Raw genomic sequence first — 12,849 nt, forward strand, 5'->3', positions numbered from 1 at the left:
AACTGTTTTGCAAATCTCAAGGATTTGCAAATGTTTTGAGAAATGTACCAAAGCGACTGAGAAAAACTGTAACTCCTTAGAATGAGTTATATTAGCGATGTCGTTTCCAAAGGTAAACCCTTTGGCTGACGATATATTAGCAGAAATGACATTGATATGACAGCTCATTCAGATATGCACGGCCAGACACACATGATCAGAAAAACCCATTCAGCTAATTGTCATAAGCACATTTGCACAAGCATTTGCATGAGCACATTTGCACTGATTAGTCATCTATGTGTCATTGTCTTCAGAACTTGCAGAAATAATCCTAAACAAACATCATGATACACCTCTTCCACATAACTGAATGTATCTCTTCCACATAACTGAATGGATCCTTTGCTTTTAACGGTCAACACATACACACACATCAGTGTAAATACAAAAAGTCAACACCAGAAGCAAATTTCCTTCTATCCTAAACGGTCAGGTGAACCACTCCCTATGAGGTGGATTTCTCAAAAGGAAGCACCTGGAGGTGTCTAGAGAGAATGTCCCTAATGTGATGTCTGAACTGTCATCATTTTACTGCCTGCAGGCGAACTGGGGGACAGGGGACAGGAGTATTGCCCAATCAGAGAAGGCGTAGGCAGGACAAGGGGGAGGGGCCAGATCCGAGTGACATGTGTGATTTTGATCTAACATGCAGGTAGCAAAAATAGTCAGTCACCCAAGACATCAGACAGAGACGGACAGAGATAGAGAGAGAAGGCCAGTTCACCAGGTCAGTCAGTGCAAAAGAGAGAGAGACAGAACTAAACCAGTCCACCTGGTAACAAAGGCACAGAGAGAGAGAGAGAGAGAGAGAGAGAGAGAGAGAGAGAAGAAAATCAGGGCAAGTCTACCTGAACAAATGAAGTGAAAGAATGTAGAAGAGAGAAAAGCAGCTTTTCAACTTGATGATAGATAGAGACAGCAAGAAAAAAGAAGAGAAACAGCCAGTGCATCAAAGAGACAGGTAGAGAGAGAGACAGAGAGAGAGAGAGTGAGAGAGAGAGAGAGAGAGAGAGAGTGAGAGGAGACCCACTACAGAGAGGTGGAGGAGTACTACAGACCACCAGGAGCCCAGCTGAATCTGAGAGCCGTGCAGATGGCCCTGGTTCTGGTGCTGCTGCTGAGTTGGATGGCACACACCATGGCAACCCCCCCAGCAGCCAGTGCCCCTGGAGACGTCCTCATCGGCGGGCTCTTCCCCATCCACGCCGGCGCCATAGCTCCAGCCAAGTACCAGACGTCGGACTTTAGCCAGCCCCAGCCCGCAGTCTGCTTAGAGTGAGTATACCACAAGCACAAATATTTAGCTTTGAGAGATGGACTAAGGATTTTGAGCAAGAAACTGGCTTTTGCAGGTAATCCATGGTGTTTTGCTATTTGTACAAATAGTTTTGAAAAATGCACTTACTGTTTAGCAAATCTCAAGGATGATTCGAGGAATGTACCAAAGCGACTGAAAAAAACTGTAAAGTTCAGATGCAAAACCCTCTAAACACCATCTCTGTCAAAAATGAGATAACGGTGGTGAGTGAACGCTCTCCACATGTAATATATGTTTATCAATTAATTTAGCTCCAAAACCCTCTACCACTCTCATCCTGGTCTGAAATATCAATGTGTAAGCAAAAAAACTAATAGAAAAAAAAATAATTTAAATTTTAATTTAAAAGAAAAGTGGTCAGACGGATTACAGTTTTTCTCAGTCGATTTGGTGCTTTTCAGAATGAAAATTCTCATCACTAGTAGTTCAACCGCCACAACATTTAGTCATTTGTGCACATCTTAGAAGCAATTTCTCTTCCCTCTGAACAAATGACAAATGCCTTTGGACATGTATCAGGTGCTTTCATACAGTTCTCTGCTGTTTTATAACATCATCATTTGCTTATGTCATGTCAGTCAAAATGAACTATACTTCATAGTCACAATGCTGTAGAATTGCGAAGTAAAAATGTGAAACATACATACTCACTTACTCCCCTAACTGTGGCTGAGTCACCGAGTTCTGAGTTTTTTTTTTTTTTTTTGTTTGTGGCTTTTGTTTGACAAATTTGACTATCTTGTTCATAATGATGGTGTCAAGACTTCTCATTTTGATGCACTGGCTTGTGACGTGCCTTTGCAGGTTATCCACTAGGTTTTGCATTTTGCACTAACTGTTTTGAGAAATACACTAATTGCTGTGCAAATGTAAATAGTCATGTGAGAAAAGCACCAAAGCGACTGAGAAAAACTGTAAAAGGGTTTAGCATCTGAACTCTGCAAATGTAAACGTCTTTATTTTGTAAAATAGATAGAGGATTCTTTTAGGAAAAAACATTTTGAAGCACATTTCATCTAAAAATAATAGTGAAACTTCCTACTAGACTGTTAACTACAACTTGTTAATGTGTATGCATATATCACTAATTAGAGGAAAGCACCACGGTGTAAATGAACTACTGAGCAGAAAAGACAGATGTAGAATTGTTTGGACACCCATTCATGCTCATTCTAGGTTGTGTCATAAGCCGTATTGTTGTTCAACTGTGAAGCTGTTGTGTCATAAGTTGAAACACAAGCTTTACCATGTGTTTCCTGTTAAGAGCTTAACGAAACAATCAATTAACTGTTGATTTGGTGGTGTTGCCGAGCAACCTCAACAACAAAAAAATGTTGCACACTGTTCTGTTTAAAATAGTAGGCTTAAACAAAATAAAAGCAAGTGTGTTGTACTAGTAGCAAAATGCATTCTGGTTAATTGGGTTAAAACAATTAATTAACTGTTGATTTGGTGGTGTTGCCGAGCAACCTCAACAACAACAAAATGTTGCACGCTGTTCTGTTTAAAATAGTAGGCTTCAACAAAATAGTAGCAAAATGCATTCTGGTTAATTGGGTCCTATAATTCAGTGAGATAAGATTATTATGCTAAAAAAAAAACCTACGTCCCTGTGAAATCAGTTGGTATACAATGATGGCATATAATGAGAGTATAATGCACTATCATGAAATCTTTACCACATACGAATGCCTGTTTGCTTTCTCAGTTATCTGTCAATAGTCAAACACGCGAAGGTCTGTTGGACAGGTTTCTTATCTTCCCCTCCCTCCATGGGTGTTGTTTTCTCCAACAGCTTGAATAAGGCCCGTGTGTCTGAGGCCCTGGTCATGATCCAGGCGGTGGAGGAGGCCAACCGCTCGCCGGCGCTCGCCAGGCTGGGCATCACGCTGGGCTACCACATCCACGACTCCTGCTCCGACGTCAGCACGGCCCTGCGGGCGTCCAAGGACTTCACGGAGGGCGTCAGCTCGACGGGCGGCGGCGCGGGCAACAGCAGCGATGGCGGCTGCCGTGCCAGTGCCAACGGGTCGGTGTGCACCCAGTCGGTGGTGGCCGTGGTGGGGGCGTCCTTCTCGGAACTCTCCATCGCTCTGGCACGGCTGCTCACCCTGGAGCTCATCCCACAGGTATAGCTGGGGTGGGGGGGGCAAGGGTTAGATAGATAGATAGATAGATAGAAAGATAGATAGATAGATGGATGGATAGATGGATAGATGGATAGACATACTGTAGGTAGAGACGGTCTGTCCGTCCGTCTGTCTGTCTGTCTAGGCGGTCTGTCCGTCCGTCTGTCTGTCTGTCTAGACGGTCTGTCCGTCTGTCTGTCTGTCTAGATAGATATAGATATAGATAGATAGTTGGATAAATAGATGGAGGGATAGATAGATAGATAGATAGATAGATAGATAGATAGGTGTGCTGTTTGCGCTTCTACACTTTTATTTTGCTCTCTTTTCTCATCTGTGTATTTGCAAAGCTCTTGAAATGACTGCTGTGAAGAGCATTGCACTGTTGAGGTAAACTCATCATTACTTCCTGCCTCACTTGCCTCACAGATCAGTTACTCGTCCACGGCCACCATCCTGAGTGACAAGCTCCGTTTCCCCGCCTTCTTGAGGACCGTGCCCAACGACATGTACCAGACTCGCGCCATGGCCAAGTTGCTAAGCGACAACCACTGGAACTGGGTGGGCGTGATCACGATGGACGGCGACTACGGACGCTCGGCGCTGGACAGCTTCGCCTCGGAGGCGGCGCAGAAGGGCATCTGCCTGGCCTTCAAGGAGATCCTGCCCGAGTCAGTGAACGACCCCAACGTGGAGAGCTCTATCCGCCAGGCAGTCCAAAGCATCCGCAGCAACAGCAAGGCCAAGGTCATCGTGTCCTTCGCCAAAGCGGAGTACATGCGGCAGGTGTTCGAGGAGCTGCAGGACGGCCCCGCCGAGGACAGAGTGTGGATCGCCAGCGACAGCTGGTCCACCAACGGCAACGAGCTGGCGCACATCGATTTCAGCACCGTTGGGAAGGTCGTGGGGTTCACCTTCAAGAGCGGCAACGTCGCACCCTTCCAGCAGTACATCAGGGAGCTGAAGAGAGAGGAATATATGAGCGAGGACACAAACATGCCATTTCTGAGGGAGTTCTACCAGGGCGTGGATCCAGACGAGGCGACAGACATCCTGTTGAACAACACAGCCTCAGACTCAGTCTTCAGCATCCAGATGGCCGTCAGCGCTGTAACCCAGGCCATAGTGGACCTGTGCGCTAAACCAAAGAACTGCAAGACTCCTGGAGCAATCAAGCCATGGCAGGTATGACATGTGAAACACACAGCATAGACACACACACACCACACAGAGATAACACTCACTGAACAACACACAACACACAGACAACACTCATTCCATAACAAACAACACACAACACACAACACAGAGATAACTCTCACTCCATAACACACAACACACAAAACCCAGACAGCACTCACTCCATAACACACAACACAACACACAGAGAACACTCACTGCATAACACACAGATATGCACACTTCCTGCTTAAACACAATAGAATTGTTGGCTTTTCTTCAGTGTCACGGTTGATCAAGTTTACTGACAAACAAGATAGAAAGATTAAAATAAGATCTGAGTCTGAGGACAAGAGGTTTCATTTTCACATTCACTTGATCTCTTCATCTTGTTTTTGCTGTCGCCGTCTTCTCCATTTCAGCTACTCGGCCCCCTAAAAAGAGCAACGTTTAAGATGGAAGGAAAGAACTACAGTTTTGATAGTAGAGGAGATGTGAACCTGGGTTACGACATCTCCATCTGGAGAACCAACAAGGAATCCATAGGCACCTTTGACGTGGTCGCCGAGTATCACCCTGCCAACAACACCATCACGCCGACCAGCCGTGCCACGCGAAGCCACCTCAGCCTCTTGAAGGTGACTGAGTCAGTCAAAACAGTTGTGACAGAGCGTGCGAGCGCAGTCAGCTAGACTCATTCAGCAAAAATGACAAGCATTTCATTCAAAGAAAAACCTCTGTGATGACAAATGCACGCCCACACATACTGCACAATGGCCCTGAAGGTTTGCTCAACAATTTGTCAAGATGGAGTGCTTTCACTTCATATACATGAACAGAGAAAGCTCTTAAAAAACACTTTTAATTGGAATTGACAGGTCATTTATATGCGTTCAAGGAACGAGGACAACTTTGTAGTGTACAGATCATTTATTTCCTTTTCCCCTTTTTTCTCATGGATGTGGGTAATGAGTGATGTTACTGCAATCTGATTACTTGCCTGTGTAACCAAGTAAAGAAGTGCATTACAGTTGCTGTAATTCTACATTCTTTCCTGCATTACCTACTGTATGCCATGCCAAGACGTGTGGGTGCAACACTTTCTCTAGTGGCAGCTGCATGTGGCTACATACTCTGTCCTCATTGGAAACAATAAAAAATACATGGGTGTTGAGAACATACTGTAGCTCTAAGGACACTCACACTCTGAAATTGAATGTGTTGAAAACAACACAGTTTGTGTTGTTTCCAACGCATTGCTTTTGTTATTTGTTAGACAATATGTGTTGAAAATAACACAGCTTGTGTTATTTTTTGACATGTCTCTGTGTCCAGATAGGGACAACACAGTTTGTGTTGTTTCCAACACGTTCATTTTAAGAAATTACTAGAAAGTTCTAGATGGCAGCCGACCCCTGAACTGAACTGAACTGAACTAGCCAGGTCAGTCAAGGTCATGCACCAGGGCTGGCAAAAGGAAAAAGTACCCACACACTGTTGCTGCTCCTCCTGAAGCGATTTATTGACACAACGTTTCAACTAAAGCTGGTCTTCGTCAGGTGTTAACAGAACAACAGGACTGGAGGGGATATACTGTATACACATGACAATAGGCATTGCTCTCAACTAGCCAAGCAGGGCGTAAGTGACGTCATGCAGAGCAATTAAGTACTAAGTGCCTAGTCTCTTAAATGCAAAAGTATCTACGACAATATCACATGATGTGTATAGGTACAGAGAGGGCAGCCATGATCTCTCCCTGACAGCATCACATCCACCAAGTGTTTTAAAGTAGTTGGCGCTAACAAACTGTGTGCTGTGACTAACATGACTTCTCCACTTCCTCCCACTTTCCCACTTCTTTCCTTCCACTTTCTCCCACTTCCCACTTATTTCCTTCCGCTTTCCACTTCCCATTTCTTTCCACTTCCTCCCACTTTCCCACTTCCTCCCACTTCCCACTTATTTCCTTCCACTTTCCACTTCCCATTTCTTTCCACTTCCTCCCACTTTCCCACTTCTTTCCACTTTCCCATTTCTTTCCGTCCACTTCCCACTGCTCACTTCCTCCCACTTCCTGCCTCTTTCTCTGTGCATGCATCAGGACGTGGTGTCCAAGTGCTCCAACAGCTGTGAGCCGGGAGAGATGAAGAAGAGTGTGGAGGGGCAACACACCTGCTGCTACGAGTGCATCAACTGCACTGCAGACCATTACTCCAATGACACGGGTGAGTCGCTAATCTCGCACACACACACACACACACACACACACACACACACTCAGCCATATAAATACACCCCCACACATGCACACACCTAGACTCAGACATACACCCACACACACACACACACACTCAGCCATATAAATACACCCCCACACATGCACACACCTAGACTCAGACATACCCCCCCCCCCCCACACACACACACACACACACACACACACACACACACACAGTGTCGGTCCTGTTTCCATATCTCCAAACAGAGGAAAGCTAATATTTACACAGACAGAGCAGAGAAAGAGAGAGAGACAGATAGGGTCAAAGCAGCACTTATAGACGCGTGAACACTGAAAGGAAAAGCCCAGTGATTTTCCACTTACATACCTGAAAAGCTCGACTGAGACTTGATGAGGGTATTTTACAATATGTTCCTTCTTTAGCTGAGGCCTGGCAATGGCAGAAGTCATCCAGAGCATGAGGGACCTCAAGGCCCATCCACTTTGCATTGTGAGAGCATGTCTTTACGATGTGCCTCTGAACTATGCCAAACTCTAATACAATCTCAAGTAGACTTGCCTGTTGCTTTAGACACAAATCACCAGGATAACACTGCATGATGGTAAACATAAAATACAGTATATAGAAATACAGTAATTTCCCAACTATTAACCACGGCTTATACAATGATTTTGCCAAATTCACATGAGGTTAATACACAGGGGCAGATAATATTGTATTAGCATGGTTTTGTTTCTTTTAACTTGCATAAAACACGGTCCTGCGGCTTACACTCAATGTGGCTAAAACACAGGAAATGACTGTTTAAATAAAAAACATATATTTTGTTATGCTCTCCTGTTTGTCAGATGCGGATCAGTGCCTGAGTTGTAATGCTAGCGTAGAGTGGGCCCCGGTCAGGAGCACGTCCTGCAGACTCAAGACCCTGGAGCTGCTGGACTGGGCGGACGGCTTCGCCATCGTGCTGCTGACGCTGGCCGCGCTGGGGGTCATCGTGGCGCTGGTCATCTGCGTGCTGTTCCTATGGCAACGCAACACGCCGGTGGTGAGGGCGGCGGGCGGGCCGCTGTGCCAGATCATCCTCCTGTCCCTGATCGGGAGCTACGTCAGCGTGGTCTTCTTCGTGGGCCACCCCAGCAGCCTCAAGTGCAAGGTACTCGCACAGCACAACGCTAACAACAGGCCACAACTTCACTTCCATACACTTTTGGTTAAAGCAACACTACTCTCACAGCACACGCTAACAGCAGGCCACAACTTCACTTCCATACACTTTTGGTTAAAGCAACACTACTCTCACAGCACACGCTAACAGCAGGCCACAACTTCACTTCCACACACACTCTTAAAACAAATGTGTTGAAAACAACACAAACTGTGTTGTCCCTATCTGGACACAGAAATGTGTTAAAAAAAAAAAAAAACCACAAGTTTTGTTATTTTCAACACATATTGTGTAACAAATAACAAAAGCAATGTGTTGGAAACAACACAAATTGTGTTTTCCCTATCTGGACACAGAAATGTGTTGTTCTCGACACATTCATTTTACTGTAAGAGTGCACTTTTGGTTAAAGCAACACTAAAGCACTTTTCCTCTATTGTCGCACGCACGCTATTTGTTTATGTCTACATCCAAAGTAGAGTATGTTGCATGATTTTAGGAAAGTATGATGTATTGCGACAAAGAAGCAAGTCAAATTTGTAGTTTTTTACATCTCATTCCATCAAACTACAGATCTTACCCTGTCTGGTAAACCTACATAGTGCGTTTATAGCCGAAAGAGGGCCACGAAGTGCCGTTCACCATGTTACAAGTTGATGAACCACTGAAATGATTTTGGAAACATTATTTTAATGTTCAAAAAAACTCTTTAGTGTTGCTTTAAAGGCTGTGAGTTGTTTTCACTCACTCCACTCTGGCCTCTGCCTGTAAGCCTCCTTTGGTCTAGTAGTGGTAACTGTCCTTTATTTTCCCATAATTCTTTCGTCATTACTGTATATGAGAGGCTGCTCTGGTAAGGGAATATGCAGTACTGTGCCCAGGATGACCCAGCCTCTGCAGTGAAAACAGTAATTTCCCGCATATAAGCCGCATTGTGTATAAGCCGCAGGACAGTGTTTTATGCAAGTTAAAAGAAGCAAAACCATATTAACATCATATTAACTGTCCCCCTGTATTAACCTCATAGCTGAAGAAATTTTGCAAAATCAATGTATAAGCCACGGCTAATAGTCGGGAAATTACTGTAACTCTTATATGACTGCTGTTGACCATTGCTACTGACTATGTTTTGGCCTCCTGATAGCATTTAATTGCCCTAACTAGCTGGCCTTTGTTAGGCTACTTCAGTCCACAGGGTTTTTGGAGAACGATACTGCCCTGTCATAGAGCCTTTTTCCTCTTCCTGAGTTACCGGTCGCCCTGATTGTTTATTTTGAGGATTTTGGCTAAGAGCAAAGCTATTATTGTCTCAGGTCACAGATAGAATTTCACATGTGGTATGCAAGCACTTCAAAAGCCTCTGAAGCCTTAAGCCTTTCAAAGCAGCCTGGATGTTAAAGACCTGACATAATGTAGTCATACACCAAGCCTAATGTTGTTTAATGAGATGTCATGTCATGTTGACATCAAGTTATAATATTGCCTATGTTAGTAACGTATAATATTGCCTAAATGTTGGCCGTAAAGCTTCTGATTTTGATTCTGATTACGTCTGTGTCAGATCCGTCAGGTATCGGTCCATAATGTAGTAGAATTAGGCATACACCAAGCCTAATGTTGCTTAATGAGATGTCATGTCATGTCATCAAGTTATAATATTGCCTATGTCAAGCGTTAGTATAACGTTGTCTTACTTCTGTGTCAGATCCGTCAGGTGCTGTTTGGTCTGAGCTTCACCCTGTGCGTGTCCTGCATCCTGGTCAAGTCTCTGAAGATCCTGCTGGCCTTCCACTTCAACCCGTCGCTTCAGGAGGCGCTGCGGCGCCTCTACAAGCCCTACGCCATCGTGATGGCCTGCATGGCCGTCCAGGTGCTGGTGTGCATCGTGTGGCTGGTGCTCCGCAGTCCCACGCCGCTGCGCCAGCCCTTCGACGCCACGTCCATCCTGCTGGAGTGCCACGAGGGCTCGTACGTGGCCTTCAGCATCATGCTGGCCTACATCGCCGTGCTGGCGCTCGTCTGCTTCGCCTTCGCCTTCAAGGGCCGCAAGCTTCCCGAGAGCTACAACGAGGCCAAGTTCATCACCTTCGGCATGATCATCTACCTCATCTCCTGGGTGATCTTCATCCCCGTGTACGTGACCACCAAGGGGAAGTACCTGCCCGCCGTGGAGATGGTGGTCATCCTCATCTCCAACTACGGCATCCTCTGCTGTCACTTCCTGCCCAAGTGCTACGTCATCCTCTTCAAGAAGGAGCACAACACCAAGGACGCGTTCCTGCGCAACGTCTACGAGTACTCGCAGAGGTCCACCGGCTCGCTCGTCGGCTCCGCGTCCCTGGGCAAGGAGGAGGAGAAGACAACCGGTCAGCTCTTCTCCATCAGCAGGTTGTCCATTTACCTGCCCTCAGAATCTACAGACACTGTGAGCACGGGAACCACACTGTCGCAGTCCACTCGGGGTCAGTCGCCGAGGCCACGACTGAAGAGGACATTCAGCATATGACGGAATTATCAGAACTCTTACAGGGGAGCTACACCAGACGCGTAACTGAAGCGTTCCGTTCGCGACGCGTATGTTGCAGCCGGTCGCAGCAGTTAATTATCACTGTAGTCAATGGAAGTAGCTACACCAGACGCAACAGTGGCGCGTACATTCGAAAAAAATAGACCCATCTTCTAAAATGGATTTTACGCATCGCGAACGGAACACTTCAGTTACGCGTCTGGTGTAGTTCCCCTGTTAGAAGCCTTATTCTTTTCCTCACCTCCTAATCAAATATCAGAAACTACTTTGAGATATATATCATATCAAGACCTTTTTTTGACTGATTTTGACTGTCTTTTTGGAGTTCAGATTGTACGGTGATGAATACATTGATCTAATAATGTCATGTCATTGCTCTCCAATGGCGTATTATCTACAGTTGGTGTGGGATATAGCCTACAGTGGTTTGTACATATTTTATTCATGAGGTAAGCATCTCTTACAGTTTGCTATTGTTTCTGTAAGTCGTGTGGGTCTGGATCTGACAGTGTCATATTTCATATTGAAAGCACATTTCCCTTTTTGGCTGGTTTTCCAGCATGATGACTCCTGTTGCATGTGATGTGAATAATATTCCTGTACGAGGCACATTTTTTACTGCCAAAACATTGTGATGAAAGTCCCCTTGGCTGGAAGAACCGGTCACTTTCCTGACAGTAAAAATAAGAGGTCTGTGATGGCACTATGACTGGTCTCTGTGTGTCTCTCGGGGGAAAGCCCCAAAATACATGTTTCTCCTGTCTCGCGTTCACCTGTCTCCCTCCCACGCATTGATACTCCACTGTGCTTTAAAGCTTCAAGCCAGCCAGACATTACAGTAAAACAAAAGGTGCAAGCTATTTTTGGCAAACTTCACCTAAGGTGATAGACTTATATTTCCAGACAGTCATACAACACAACAGTGACTAATATGCTATAGTTCACATACTGTACATACATACATACAGTACATACACACACACACACACACACACACACACACACACACACACACACACACACACACACACACACACACACACACACACACACACACACACACACACACAAGGATGCGGCAGTGTTAAAGGATGCTGTCGTAATCCTTGCTCTGGGTAAAATACCAGACAGATCTAGGTTTCTCTCTCAGGTATCTGCTGATGAAAACATTCATTCAAGTGTGACCACCTGCAGGGCGATGTCTCCTTTAACTCACCTGAAGCACATCTAAGCATCCATCTGAAGGAAGGTGGAGAGATGCATGACTTCCCCCATATCACAGAACGCTAATAACCTGTTGACAAGTCGAGGGTTGGGTGAGCAAAAGTATGGTTTTGCTTTGTTTTGTGTTTGCTGATTGCCCACACAATTGTTTTGTGTTGCGTTCACGAATATTCAAATTCCTCTTCTCGGGAGCTCAGGAGACAATGGCTAATATGATCATCACCGCCACCATACAAGACAGTTCATGTGTAATTAAAGTAGAACATCCAACTAACAAATGCATGACTTGAGAAATACAAATTGGATTGTCTGGATTAATCCAAAGATAATGAACAGGGCAGGGATAATTAAGGGCAAATTCCTGCCAGAACTTAACTATTTTGCTTAACCTTTAGATGATGGTGCGACAATGTCAAAACACACACGTAGGTCAACTAGTGGGGTCAAGGGTCGGCAAAGACAAGGTCACGGGGTCAAGTGTATGGAGAGATTAAAAACAAATGCCACACAAAATCACATCTTTTTCCCACTGGAGGTGTTACACGTGAGTGTATGAGCATACAGTAACTTGGCGTTCTCTGTATATAGATATTTTCTCCCCAGTAATATTGGGCCTATCCATTTCTCTTCGATATGGACCAGCCTTGCCAAAGGTGTCCAACATGCAGTATTTATTTATTTTTTTAGTGGGAAAATCTGCTGCATTCAGAGCAGAGACAAATTAGTATCAACTAGTAAGACAAATACACGTCTACACAGGTAGTTGTTCTATTGACCACAGCCAAACATGTAACTGCTTTATGACACTGCATGCAATGAGAACATCCAAGTGGCGTGACAGATGCATAATACCGAAGAGTGTTCCCATGCTCGTGCCTTACTCAGAATTCCCCGCTCCAAACCTGAGAGTCTGGTTTTGGGTCTTTCAAATAGCCTTGAGGTGTATGTGTGTGTGTGTGTGTGTGTGTGTGTGTGTGTGTGTGTTCCAAACACAGAGTGGAATTGGCACTAGATGAATATGT

At 45.0% G+C, this 12,849-nt stretch overlaps 1 protein-coding gene across 1 annotated transcript; it reads left to right on the forward strand.

The window, feature by feature from the left end:
• Positions 1 to 723: 723 nt before the first annotated feature.
• gprc6a (G protein-coupled receptor, class C, group 6, member A) lies at positions 724 to 11,309 on the forward strand. Its single transcript, XM_062538209.1, has 7 exons — positions 724 to 1,317; positions 3,156 to 3,489; positions 3,919 to 4,674; positions 5,091 to 5,306; positions 6,773 to 6,896; positions 7,760 to 8,064; positions 9,782 to 11,309. The coding sequence occupies exons 1-7, from the start codon at positions 1,136 to 1,138 to the stop codon at positions 10,580 to 10,582; spliced, it is 2,718 nt and encodes a 905-aa protein (XP_062394193.1). The 5' UTR covers positions 724 to 1,135; the 3' UTR covers positions 10,583 to 11,309.
• The last annotated feature ends 1,540 nt before the right edge of the window (positions 11,310 to 12,849 follow it).

Source organism: Sardina pilchardus, chromosome 6 (assembly GCF_963854185.1).
Source record: "Sardina pilchardus chromosome 6, fSarPil1.1, whole genome shotgun sequence".
Taxonomy (NCBI): domain Eukaryota; kingdom Metazoa; phylum Chordata; class Actinopteri; order Clupeiformes; family Clupeidae; genus Sardina; species Sardina pilchardus.

What these genes read in the sequence shown, in the direction of transcription:
- gprc6a (XM_062538209.1), top strand. Translation starts at nt 1,136, where the DNA reads ATGGCCCTGGTTCTGGTGCTGCTGCTGAGTTGGATGGCACACACCATG. An exon ending in CAGCCCGCAGTCTGCTTAGA is followed by an intron (nt 1,318 to 3,155) that starts GTGAGTATACCA and finishes TTTCTCCAACAG; the next exon opens with CTTGAATAAGGCCCGTGTGT. An exon ending in CCCTGGAGCTCATCCCACAG is followed by an intron (nt 3,490 to 3,918) that starts GTATAGCTGGGG and finishes CTTGCCTCACAG; the next exon opens with ATCAGTTACTCGTCCACGGC.